This window comes from Rhinopithecus bieti, unplaced genomic scaffold (assembly GCF_001698545.2).
Source record: "Rhinopithecus bieti isolate Rb0 unplaced genomic scaffold, ASM169854v2 scaffold_5889, whole genome shotgun sequence".
Taxonomy (NCBI): domain Eukaryota; kingdom Metazoa; phylum Chordata; class Mammalia; order Primates; family Cercopithecidae; genus Rhinopithecus; species Rhinopithecus bieti.
In genome coordinates, this window is record NW_016805277.1 from 2,661,684 (window position 1) to 2,674,303 (window position 12,620).

The 12,620-nt window shown below is 42.3% G+C and overlaps 1 protein-coding gene across 1 annotated transcript in view; it reads right to left on the reverse strand.

Moving 5' to 3' along the window:
• Positions 1-12,620, reverse strand: part of HSPA4 (heat shock protein family A (Hsp70) member 4) — a 62,117-nt gene that overhangs the window by 45,929 nt on the left and 3,568 nt on the right. The window contains 1 exon segment of the mRNA XM_017871989.1: positions 2,416-2,473. Coding sequence (XP_017727478.1) covers positions 2,416-2,473 — 58 coding nt within the window.

A 12,620-nucleotide genomic window follows, 5' to 3' on the forward strand; every position in this document is an offset into this window, starting at 1 on the left:
AAAAAAAAAACATTTACATAAAATAACTTGTAGCCTTTAAAAGTTGCCCATAGTTTATGGTTGAAAGTTTCCAGAAACCAACTCAGCAATACATAAATTGATTCAGAAATTCTAATTAAGGCCGGATGTCGTGGCTCACGCCTGTAATTCCAGCACTTTGAAAGTGGCCAGGGCCTCATTTGAGGTCAGGAGTTCGAGACCAGCCTGACCAACATGGTGAAACACTGTCTCTACTAAAAATACAAAAAATTAGCCAGGCAAGTGGTGTGCACCTGTAATCCCAGCTATTCAGGAGGCTGAGGCATGAAAATCACTTGAACCTGGGAGGTGGAGGTTGCACTGAGCTGAGACACAGCCACTGCACTCTCAAAAAAAAAAAAAGAAAAAGAAAGAAGTTCCAGTGAAACAAATTTCTCATAAAAGAAAAAAAAAATCGGCCGGGCGCGGTGGCTCAAACCTGTAATCCCAGCACTTTGGGAGGCCAAGACAGGCGGATCACGACGTCAGGAGATCGAGACTATCCTGGTTAACACGGTGAAACCCCGTCTCTACTAAAAAATACAAAAAACTAGCCAGGCGAGGTGGCGGGGCCTGTAGTCCCAGCTACTCAGGAGGCTGAGGCAGGAGAATGGTGTAAACTCGGGAGGCGGAGCTTGCAGTGAGCTGAGATCCGGCCACTGCACTCCAGCCTGGGCCACACAGCGAGACTCCGTCTCAAAAAAAAAAAAAAAAAAAAAAAAAAAAAAAAAAAAAAAATCATACTAAGTACACAAAAATGAACACAAAAGGATATTGGGAGACTACTGTTTGTAACAGCAGATGCCTAGAAACAACCTAAATGGTTAATAACAGGGAAATGCTTAAATAGATTATGGTATATTCATACAATGAAATATATAATAGGTAAAAGTTTTCAGAAGGTGGTAAGACAAATGTCTATATGATTTTTTAATAATGGTTGAACAAGTGATTTTCAAATTCCTTACACTTTTTTATCTATGTTTTCTAATTCCTCTAGAATAAGTTATCACAATTTATGAAGGGAAAATGCTGACAAGAACATTCAAAACATTCCAGAATGACCATGACCTTCTGCTTAAGATTTACAGGCTCTTCCTCCCAATGCAGGAGATGTAATAAGCTCCTGTATCCCCTAGAAGAAAGGGAACACACAGAAGTCCTTTTGTGAAACAGATGAGGCCTCCCAAATCATGTCTTCCTTGACTAAGCTGCCAAACAGAAACTCTGTAACACAATAACTGTATCAACCTGGAACTGGGCAGCCAGTTTAGTATAGTAACTGTTTCTCAATCATGAAAAGGAGGTTTAAAAAACAGGAGCGATCAGCTCAAATTTTAGAAGGAAAGAGATCTCAAAATGGTTCAATATTGTCTACCTGCTATCTCCTAAAAAATCTTGAGCACTGTGAAAACGAACTATAAAACATCCAACTTAATTAAAACCAATTGGCCAAGTACTACATTTTTAGGCTAATAAATTTTAGGCCCTGCCCCATTCAAAAACAGATTCACCCTACAGGGTTGCTCCAGGTTGAACCATAAGAAGGTCAAACATGCAACTCTTTAATTTTACAGATATCTCAGACACTTAGAATAACAGAACTCTTGGGGTTCTGCTGCTCTGGTTATTCAGAAATCAGCAACTACTTCAGGTTCCTGGTTTACAGAGTAAACTAATGGCAAGTCCTTTAATGTATTTCTAGAGATATGCTTTCCTTCCTTGAGAAACTTGATTAATAAGATCAACAGTTACCTTATATATGAGTAAGATGTAAGGCCCAACAAGACAGACTTAAGGAGCATGTAAAATATCAAGGAACAAGCAAGCCTTGCTTAACAAGATCTGGACAAAATCCACCCTGGCAGTTTGCATTAAACAGATTATACTGCTAAAACTATTTTAAGGCTATGTGCTTCTCACTGACGCAGTAGTCCCTGGGTATCTGCAGGGGATTGATTCCAGGGCACCCCTTGAATTAGACCAAAATCCACAGATGCTCAAGTCCCTTATACAAAATGACATAGTGTTGGCCTATAACCTATGCACATCCTCCTGTATACCTGAAGTTGTCTCTAGATTACTTATAACACATAATACAATGTAAATGCTATGTAAATAGTTGTTACACTGGATTGTTTTTATTTGTATTTTTTATTATTGCAGTGTTATATTTTTTCCCAAAAATATTTTTGATCCATAGTTGTTTGAATCTACAGATGCAGAACCCATGGAATTCTGAGGGCTGACTGTATATGAGAACAGAGAACAGGTGTGTATGTCAGTTGTATACCCAGGGTCTATCAGTGCTAGGTACATAATGGGCATTCAACTACTTGCTGAACACATGGATGAACAGAAGAAATAAGTCAGTTTAGGAAAAAAATGAAACTTTACCTGACTTTTAGCTGCTGCTCCAATTGAACGATTCTTAGGACCAAAAGAAATGCAAGCCCTAGAAGACAAAACAAACACTTTAAGAACTAAATCTTACTGCAATAATAAATCCAAAAGCATAGCAGGCAAAATCTGAGTGTCAGCTAAAATGCCATGTATTTTAATGGTACAAATCTATGATTTTGACCTTTCTATTGAGTAAATCTGTCCATGTAATGGGTTGCCTCTTACAACTGAGTCCTGTCATTTACATGCTGGAGCACAGGTCTGATGTGATAACTACCTGTCAGAGAGGTGGACTAGACAGTCTCTACCATTCTCTAATTATTTTTCAAGTCTCCTGTTCAAAATCCCAGTATAAAATAATGTACCCTCACATCAATGTATCAATTAACATTTTTAAGACAGCTCATAACTTCACCAAGAATATAGTCTACAAACCCTGAAAGCAACTCTCGCCGTATTAAATAAGTAAAAAAGTAATTTTTCTAAAACTAGTTTCCAGGCACTCAATTTTATTATTTTTTTAAGAGTCTCACTCTGTCACCCAGGCAGGACTGCAGTGGCCCTATCTCAGCTCACTGCAACCTCCACCTCCCAGGTTCAAGTGATTTTCTTGCCACAGCCCCCCGAGTAGCTGGGATTACAGGCATGCACCATCACGCTCAGCTAATTTTTGTATTTTTAGTAGAGACGGAGTTTCACCACGTTGGTCAGACTAGTCTCGAACTCCTGACCTCAGATGATTCACCCATCTTGGACTCCCAAAATGCTGACATTTAGGCGTGAGCCCCTGTACCTGGCCAGGACTCAGAATTTCTGACAAGGAACTTCATCCCCACTTTTGAACATTCTTCTAAATCACCAATTCATACACTATCTCCTGATTTAATCTATTTACTGCTTCTTTCAGAAAGGCGAAACTGAAATCTGCTTGAAGGTTAAAAAAAAAAAACCCGGGCCTATGCTTAAAAAGCGCGGTGGCTCACGCCTGTAATCCCAGCACTTTGGGAGGCCAGGGCAGGCAGATCACGAGGTCAGGAGATCGAGACCATCCTGGCCAACATGGTGAAATCACATCTCTACTAAAAATGCAAAAATTAGCTGGGCGTGGTGGCACGTGCCTATAATCCCACCTGCTCAGGAGGCTGAGGCAGAAGAATTACTTGAACCAAGGAGTCGGATGTTGCAGTGAGCCAAGATCGCACCACTGCACTCCAGCCTGATAACACAGCGAGACTCTGTCGTTAAAAAAAAAAAGGCATTAATAAGTAAGTTTTGGCCGGGCGCAGAGGGTCACACCTGTAATCCCAGTACTTTGAGGGGCCGAGGCAGGTGGGTCACCTGAAGTCAGGAGTTTGAGACCAGCCAGGCCAACACGGTGAAACCCTGTCTCTACTAAAAATACAAAAATTAGCTGGGCGTGGTGGCATGTGCCTGTAATCCCACCTACTCAGGAGGCTAAGGCAGGAGAATTGCTTGAACTGGGGAGTCGGGGGTTGCAGTGAGCCGAGACCACGCCACTGCACTCCAGCCTGGCAACAGAGTGAGACTCTGTCTCAAAAACAAAACAGACAAACAAAAAAAGGCATTAGTAAGTATAAGTCAATTTTTGCCAGGTGCAGTGGTTCATGCTTGTAATCCCAGCACTTTGGGGGACCGAGGAGGGCAGATGACCTGAGGTCAGGAGTTCGAGACCAGTCAGGTCAACATGGTCTGTCTCTACTAAAAATACAAAAAAATTAGCTGGGCGTGGTGGTGGGCGCCTATAATCCCAGCTACTTGGGAGGCTGAGGCAGGAGAATCACTTGAACCTGGGAGGCAGAGGTTGCAGTGAGCCAAGATCGCACCACTGCACTCCAGCCTGGGCAACAAGAGCAACACTCCATCTCAAAAACAAAACAAAAAAGAGTAAATTTGGCTAGGCGCAGTGGCTCAAGCCTGCAATCCCAAGATTTTGGGAGGCCAAGACAGGTGGATCACTTGAGTCCAGGAATTCAAGACCAGCCTGGGCAATACGGTGAAACCCTGTCTCTATTAAAAATATATATATATATACAAGGCTGGGCGCGGCGGCTCACTCCTATAATCCCAGCACTTTCGGAGGCCGAGGCAGGCGGATCATGAGGTCAGGAGATCAAGACCATCCTGGCTAACACAGTGAAACCCCGTCTCTACTAAAAATACAAAAAAATTAGCCGGGCATGGTGGCAGGCGCCTGTAGTCCCAGCTACTCGGGAGGCTGAGGCAGGAGAAGGGCGTGAGCCCAGGAAACAGAGCTTGCAGTGAGCCCAGATCATGCCACTGCACTCCAGCCTGGGCGACACAGCGAGACTCCATCTCAAAAAAAAAAAAAAAAAACTTAGCTGGGCATGGTGGTGAGCACCTGTAGTCCCAGGTATAGTGGAGTCATGGGGTGGGGGTGGCTGAGGCAGGAGGATCACCTGAACCCAGGAGGCTGAGGCTGCAGCAATCTGTGATCATGTTATCGCACTCCAGCCTGGGGAACAGAGCGAGCGAGACCACAGTAAATAAATTTATCCAGGGTCATGCAATCTGAAAGCAATGAAGACAGGACTGTAGGTGATGTCTAAAGCTTTGACTCTTATCCTCGCTGAACTCCTGATTCTTCCAAGTCAACAGAGTAAATAAGAGCTCTGGAACCATACTGCCTTGGTCCAAATCTGACTAAATTAGATGACCTATTAATTTGGCAGAAACATAAACTTACGAGCCCTGTGGAAACTGGCAGAATGCTGGGCCTCCCTGGGTTTCAGTGGTCCTTTATAACCAATGCCAAAGAACCCCTGTGAGCCAATCTCCCAGGGCAGCTACAGGAAGCCACACCTTCTATTAAATGACAGGAAGAACAAACATAGTATACCCTAGGACCTCATCAGAATTCCTCCGAATCCTAAGCTTTTGGGCCTAGAAAGTGCGGGGAGTAGCCCCTCAAAAGGAAAGGTATCAACCTCAGCCTTTCTGCAACTATGCCACCAATCACTAAAACAGTATCTGTTTTAGACACTAGATGAAAATAAATAAAATCCTCAGTACCATGTAAATGTCACTCCTCTCAAAGCCCATATTGCCCTTTAGGAAATTGCCCAACGCAATCTTACCCACTTCCTCCACCTCAAAAAGGCTGCCTAGCATAAGCCTAACAATTGGCACACCTCCATTTTTCTAAATACCACCAGATCTAAATTTCTAAGGTATATCCCACCATAACCCCAATCACAACATAATGAAACAGCAATGTTACTCATCTTCCATTGTTTCCTGCAGCCCTTTTTCAAACCTTTATCTCCTCAAAACAATTACAATTCCCAACTTTCCTGCAAATCCTGCTGAAGGATTAATTTCCTATTCTACATCAGTAACTTTGAAACTATCTTGCTTCCAATTACCTTCCTAACAAAACCAACTACCAACAAATAAAATCTATATTCCTTAATATGGAACCTAAGGCCTCTCCCAACCCAATCACTTTTCCAGCTGTATTTCATCCACACAATCAACACAAGTTGAATAAAGTATCCCAATCTTCCTGCTTTGCTTATGTCACTTTTTACATCTGAAATGCCCAGTACCTTCATGTATTCTCTAGAAATGGCATCTATTTTGTCTGTAAAGCCTTCTCAACCCACCCCGACCCCCAAATAAAAAGTAATAATCTGCCAGGCACGGTGGCTCAAGCCTGTAATCCCAGCACTTAGGGAGGCCAAGGCGGGTGAATCACGAGGTCAGGAGATAGAAATCACTCTGGCTAACATGGTGAAATCCCCGTCTCTACTAAAAATACAAAAAAATTAGTTGGGCGTGGTTGCGGGCGCCTGCAGACCCAGCTACTCGGGAGGCTGAGGCAGAAGAATGGTGTGAACTCAGGAGGTGGATCACGTCACAGCCACTAGCCACATGTGGCTATTTAAATTTAAATTATTTAAAATTAAATAAAATTTAAAACTCAGTTCTTACAGTCAAGGTTGCAGTGAGCTATAATCATGCCACTGCATCCAGTCAGAGTGACAGACTGAGACCCTGTCTCAAAAAAAAAAAAAAAAAAGTACTGTTTCACCTACTGGAACTGAAATCCAGTCAGCTACCTTTAAAATTATCTATTGATGTGTGATTAAAAAAAAAAAAAGTACTACTTCCATTAAAAAAGGACAACTGAAAATAGAGTATGATCAATTTGCTGAATTGGGTCAATATGTAAAACAGCGCCAGGCGTGCTGGCTCACGCCCATAATCCCAGCACTTTGAGAGGCCGAGGCGGGCAGATCATCTGAGGTCAGGAGTTTGAGACCAGCCTGGACAACATGGTGAAACCTGTCTCTACTAAAAATACAAAAATTAGCCAGGCATAGTGATGCGTGCCTGTAAATCCCAGCTACTCAGGGGACTGAGGCAGGAGAATCACTTGACCCCAGGAGGCAGAGGTTGCAGTGAGCCGAGATTGTGCCACTGCATTCCAGCCTGGGTGACAGAGCGAACTCCGTCACAAAAAAAAAAAAAAAAAAAAGTAAAACAGCACAAATTGAAGGATTTTGAAAACTAAAAGCTTACATAAACCTAATATTTAAATGAGATGAATACTCAAAAATAGCTTGAATATTAGCACTAGCACTAGAACCTAGTTCAATGCTTTTTAGTACAAGTTTACCGTAGAAAATTAGTAAAGTATGAAGAAAAAAATAAAAACTATATATACTTCCACAACCCTCCCCCCACCACAGAGGGCCACTATTAACATTTAGGTAAATACTCTTATGTAATCCTAATAAATCTAGTAAGTCCTTAAAAAGAAAAAAAAAAGTAACACTGATATACCACTATCAGTTTGCTTCTCCTCAATAAATGCTCTGAAAAGTCTTCAATGGCTGAATTATTCCTTGAGAATTTTGACATGGAATAAGCATGACAAGAACATTTAAAGGAAATATATCTACTACTTTCCAGTCAAAAAGAACTTTCAAATTTTGCACAGTCTACATCCCTGATCCCTATCCATAGCAGGAATCCTCTCTCATCCAAGCAGGTCAAGCTTCCTTGTTTCCTAGTTCCCATTACAGAGCCTTCTGTGCCAGGTGGTGTGCTAAGCATCCTACACTTGATAATCCTAAATTTTCTGAGAAACGGGATTCGTATAGAGGAAGAGCTGATTCAAGTCAAGTCAATGTGCCCAAAAACGTATTAGCGTCTATGATTCAAAATTAGGACCGTCAGACTCCAGAACCCCATGTATACACACATTTTGGGTTTTTTTCTGGTTTTGAGACAGGGTCTGAGACTCCGTCACCCAGGCTGGAATGTAGTGGCTCCATATCTGCTCACTGCAACCTCCACCTCCCAGGTTCAAGCAAGCCTCCTACCTCAGCCTCCCGAGAACCTGGGACTATAGGTGTGCACCAACCACCATGCGTAGCTAATTTTTTTTTTTTTTTTTTTTTTTGAGACGAAGTCTCGCTCTTGTCACCCAGGCTGGAGTGCAATGGTGTAATCTCAGCTCACTGCAACCTCTGCCTCCCAGGTTCAAGTGATTCTCCTGCCTCAGCCTCCCAAATAGCTGGGACTACAGGCACCCGCCACCACACCCAGCTAATTTTTGTATCTTCAGTAGAGGCAGTGTTTCGCCATGTTGGTCAGGCTGGTTTCAAACTCCTGACCTCAGGGGATCCACCCACCTCGGCCTCCGAAAGTGCTGGGATTACAGGCTTGAGTCACGCCTGGCCAATTTTTGTACTTTTTGTAGAGATTGGGTTTCGCCATGTTGTCCAGGATGGTCCCGAACTCCGGAGCTCAAGTGATCCCCCCACCTCAGCCTCCCAAAGTGCTGAGATTACAGGTGTAAGCTACCACACCCGGCCCTGTTTAGTTTTTTGTTTTTGTTTTTGGGGTTTTGAGATTGAGTTTCACTCTTGTTGGCCAGGCTGGAGTGCAATGGCGTGACCTCAGCTCACTGCAACCTCCACCCTCCAAATTCAAGCAATTCTCGTGCCTCAGCCTCGAGTGGCTGGGATTATAGGCAAGCACCACCACACCCAGCTAATTTTGTATTTTTCAGCAGAGATGAGGTTTCACCGCGTTGGCCAGGCTGGTCTCAAACTCCTGACTTCAGGTGACCCGCCCACCTCAGCCTCTTAAAGTGCTGAGATTACAGGCATGAGGCACCGTGCCCAGCCCCGTTATGTTTTTTAAGAGACAATTCTCACTCTGTCGCCCAGTCTTGGAGTGTAGTACTCGATCACGGCTCACTGCAGCCTTGATCACTGACCTCATGTGATCCTCTCCCACCTCAGCCTCCCAGTAGCTGGCATGCCACCACAGCCTGCTAATTTTTTGTAGAGACAGGGTCCAGGCTGGTCTCAAACTCCTCAAGTAAGTATCCTGCCTCGGCCTCCCAAAGTGCTGGGATAACATGCATGAGCCACCACCGCCAGCCTTAATTCATTCCTACTTCTATACTTCACTCAAACTATCTGAATCCTTTATTCAGTGTATTATCTAATCCTATTTGTTCAAGTCTCACTCCCGCCTTTCCTCATCACTTTAGCCTCCACTGCTTACATCTCCTTTGAACATATTTTAGTTTTGTATCACACAGCCTTGTCCATAACTGGACTCATTCTATTTACTGCTGCTGTTATTCATATTTTAACTATATTCATTACAACTAGACAGCAGGAATCTCTATCTTACACTTCCTCTATACTACACACAATGCCAAGTCGATGCTGCTTAACTCCTAAGAAGTACTCACACATTTGCTGTTTGATACTGCTTTTCCTCCATTCCAAATTGCAGGGAGTTAATTCAAATCAAGTTTAAGATCTCTCTGTTCTCATCTTTAAGTCCTAGAAATTACATCCTTTTTCAGCCAGAGAATATCACTGTTTTCCCTTTCTTAAAAGAGACTATTGGCCGGGCGCGGTGGCTCATGCCTGTAATCCCAGCACTTTGGGAGGCCAAGACGGGCAGATCACAAGGTCAGGAGATCGAGACCATCCTGGCTAACACAGTGAAACCCCATCTCTACTAAAAAATACAAAAATCTAGCCGGGCGAGGTGGCGGGCTGTAGTCCCAGCTACTCAGGAGGCTGAGGCAGGAGAATGGCGTAAACCCGGGAGGCGGAGCTTGCAGTGAGCTGAGATCCAGCCACTGCACTCCAGCCTGGGCGACAGAGCGAGACTCCATCTCAAAAAAAAAAAAAGGAGAGACTATTGACCAAATATTTATGCACATTCTGAGAGGATATTATGAACAGCTGCAATTGGCACAGATCCTTTAAAAGGTATAGTTCCATTTTTATAGTGTTATGCACAGCTGGACACAGTGGCATGCACCTATAGTCCCAGCTATTTGGGAGGCTGAGGCATCAGAACTGCTTGAGCCTGAAAGGCGGAGGTTGCAGTAAGCCAAGATTGCACCACTGCACTCCAGCCTGAGCAACAGAATGGGACACTGTCTCAAAAAAAAAAAAAAGTATGCAGAACTACTCTCAGGATATTACAACAGCTGTTGCTCTAATTCACTTTTTTCAACAATAGGAGAAAATGAGCTTTTCAGAGAAACCGCAATAATTAGACTATCAAATACAACTGATAGGCAAAACTGGAATGGAAATAGAGACATTAATAAGAGTACTCTCTGGTTACTGCATTAGCCATGGACTAGAAAGTACCAAAAAGGGCTGATACCAAACAGACCAAACAACTCATACTTTTGAGATCTGCAGTTCCTAAAAACACAGCAAATTCCTCAGTAATTAACTTTTACACTTTAAAAGTACACAGTTGCAAAACCCAAAACGTAAACTTCCATAGATTTCATCTTACTGTCCTAATCAAATAAAAAATTAACAAAAAATACAAGATGTAATAGTATCATTAGCAAATACTTTGGTAGTATTTACTGAATCCCAGGCATTATTCTGAGCACTATGGCAAGAAAAAGGTATGAGTTATAGTTTTAACTCATTATAATTCTCATAATCTCCAAAGAAGTAGAGAAATCACATCTGTTCCTACTGCAAATTAATCCCTTATATTTGTGTAAAGAATTCTGGCAATATTACTGAAACTTTAAGTATATAAAGTATATCCCTTACCCTAGCAACTTCACCTCTGGAAATCTATGCAACAAAAACAAAAGCATTAACATTGTAACATAAATACGTAAGACTACTTATTGAAGAACTATTGGTAACAGCAAAAAATTAGAAATAACCTGTTTGAAGAAAACATGTTAGAGCCATAATATAGAATTTTACAGGCCGGGCATGGTGGCTCAAGCCTGTATTCCCAGCACTTTGGGAGGTCAAGGCGGGCAGATCACTTGAGGCCAGGAGTTCGAGACCAGCCTGGCCAACATGGCAAAACTCTAAAAATACAAAAATTAGCCACGTGTACGTGCATGATCACAACACTGCACTCCAACCTAGGTGACAAAGCGAGACTCCGTCTCAAAAAATAAATACTGGATCACTTCCCACCGCACCTAGATAAAAATCATTATTATTATTTACAAGGCTCTGCCTAATTCCTCAGATTCATCTCACAACATTCTCTCAAGCAGCTGCGAGAGTCATGGCTGCTCTTCAATATATCAAGGATGCAGCTCTTGCTGCTCAGGTCTTTCCCACTTCCTCAAACCTACTGTGACCTCCAAGGCAAAATCCTACTCATCCTCAGGTCTCAAATGATATTTCTTTCAAAGCACCTTCTATCCAACTTATTTTTGAGACAGAGTCTTGCTCTGTCACCCAGGTTGGAGTGCAGTGCATGATCTCGGCTCACTGCAACCTCTGCCTACCAGGTTCAGGTGATTCTCCTGCCTCACCCTTCAGAGTACCTGGGACCAAAGGTGCCGGCCACCACACCTGGCTAATTTTTGTATTTTTAGTAGAGACAGGGTTCCACCATGTTGGCCAAGCTGGTTGCGAACTCCTGACCTCAAGCGATCCTCCTACCTCAGCCTCCCGGAGTGCTGGGATTATAGGCATAAGCTATCGTGCCAAATCCTTCCATCCAATTTAAATTAGACCCACTTATTCTATACTCTCACTGTATTCTGTACTTTTCCACCTTGCCCTTTACCACATTAGTAATTACTATATATTTTTGTTTAGTATTTAGTTTAATCCATCAGCCATGTCCATAATAACATGATCTTATTTGTTCACGACAGTACCTCCAGTTATCAGAAAAATGGCTACCACCTCAGAGGCACTCAACATCTGATAAAATGAAGGAAGCCTAAATTGGGTGGAAAATCAAGGGTCTCTTCTGGATGAGACTCCACTGGCTCCTCAATAACTAATCTAATAACTAATCCCGATTGTTACACCCACAATCTGAAAATGAGGTACTTCCACCATAGCAAACCCTCTAAGACTTGCATCTCATTTCCACTCTCACGTTAAAACAAACCCACAACATGCAGTCTTTTTGTACGTATGAGCTCCAAATCCCTTCCCCCATAACGGCTACCAAAAAAATAAAAATAAATCAACCTTCCTGCTACCATTTTCTATTTAGCCCAAGACTCTAACACAGAGTAATCAAAGTGAATCATACAGTTCAGAAATTACTTGAAATGTATGGCATGCCTGTATGTCAACGAAAACTAGGAAAGAAAATATAAAGAAAACATGTAAGGAAAATTAAAGTATTTAAATGGAATTTTCTTATTACAATTTCATGGTGTATGGGGTCATACATCAGTGTCTTCGAGGCAAATTTTTTATTTGAAACAACTCAGTTTCAAATACAATTCATGGTATAATTGTTGCAGCTACTGTCTTTCTAAAAGAAAAACAGAAGCATGGGATAATAATCTAAAAGAAAGGATAGGAACACTGTTCTTCCCAATACTTGGGATTCTCTTCCCGTGCCTCCTTTGGAGCTAAAGTGTGTTCAATCACAGGGCAGGAAAGGACCAAGCCACTAAATACATTAACTCAGCACTTTAGCTTTTCAGTTCCTTGGGGAGACATTTTACAGACCAAGAAAACACGGATCCAAAGATATTCTCAAATAAATACTAAAATGCTTAAAAACAAACTTTAATACTTAAAAAAAGAACAATACACTTCCCTGGAGATGCAAGTTAGACTACCCATTGTTAAAAAGTACAAATAGGGAAAATAGACTGCTAAAGGGCACAGGGCTTTTGCGGGGAGTGATAAAAATGTTCTAAAATT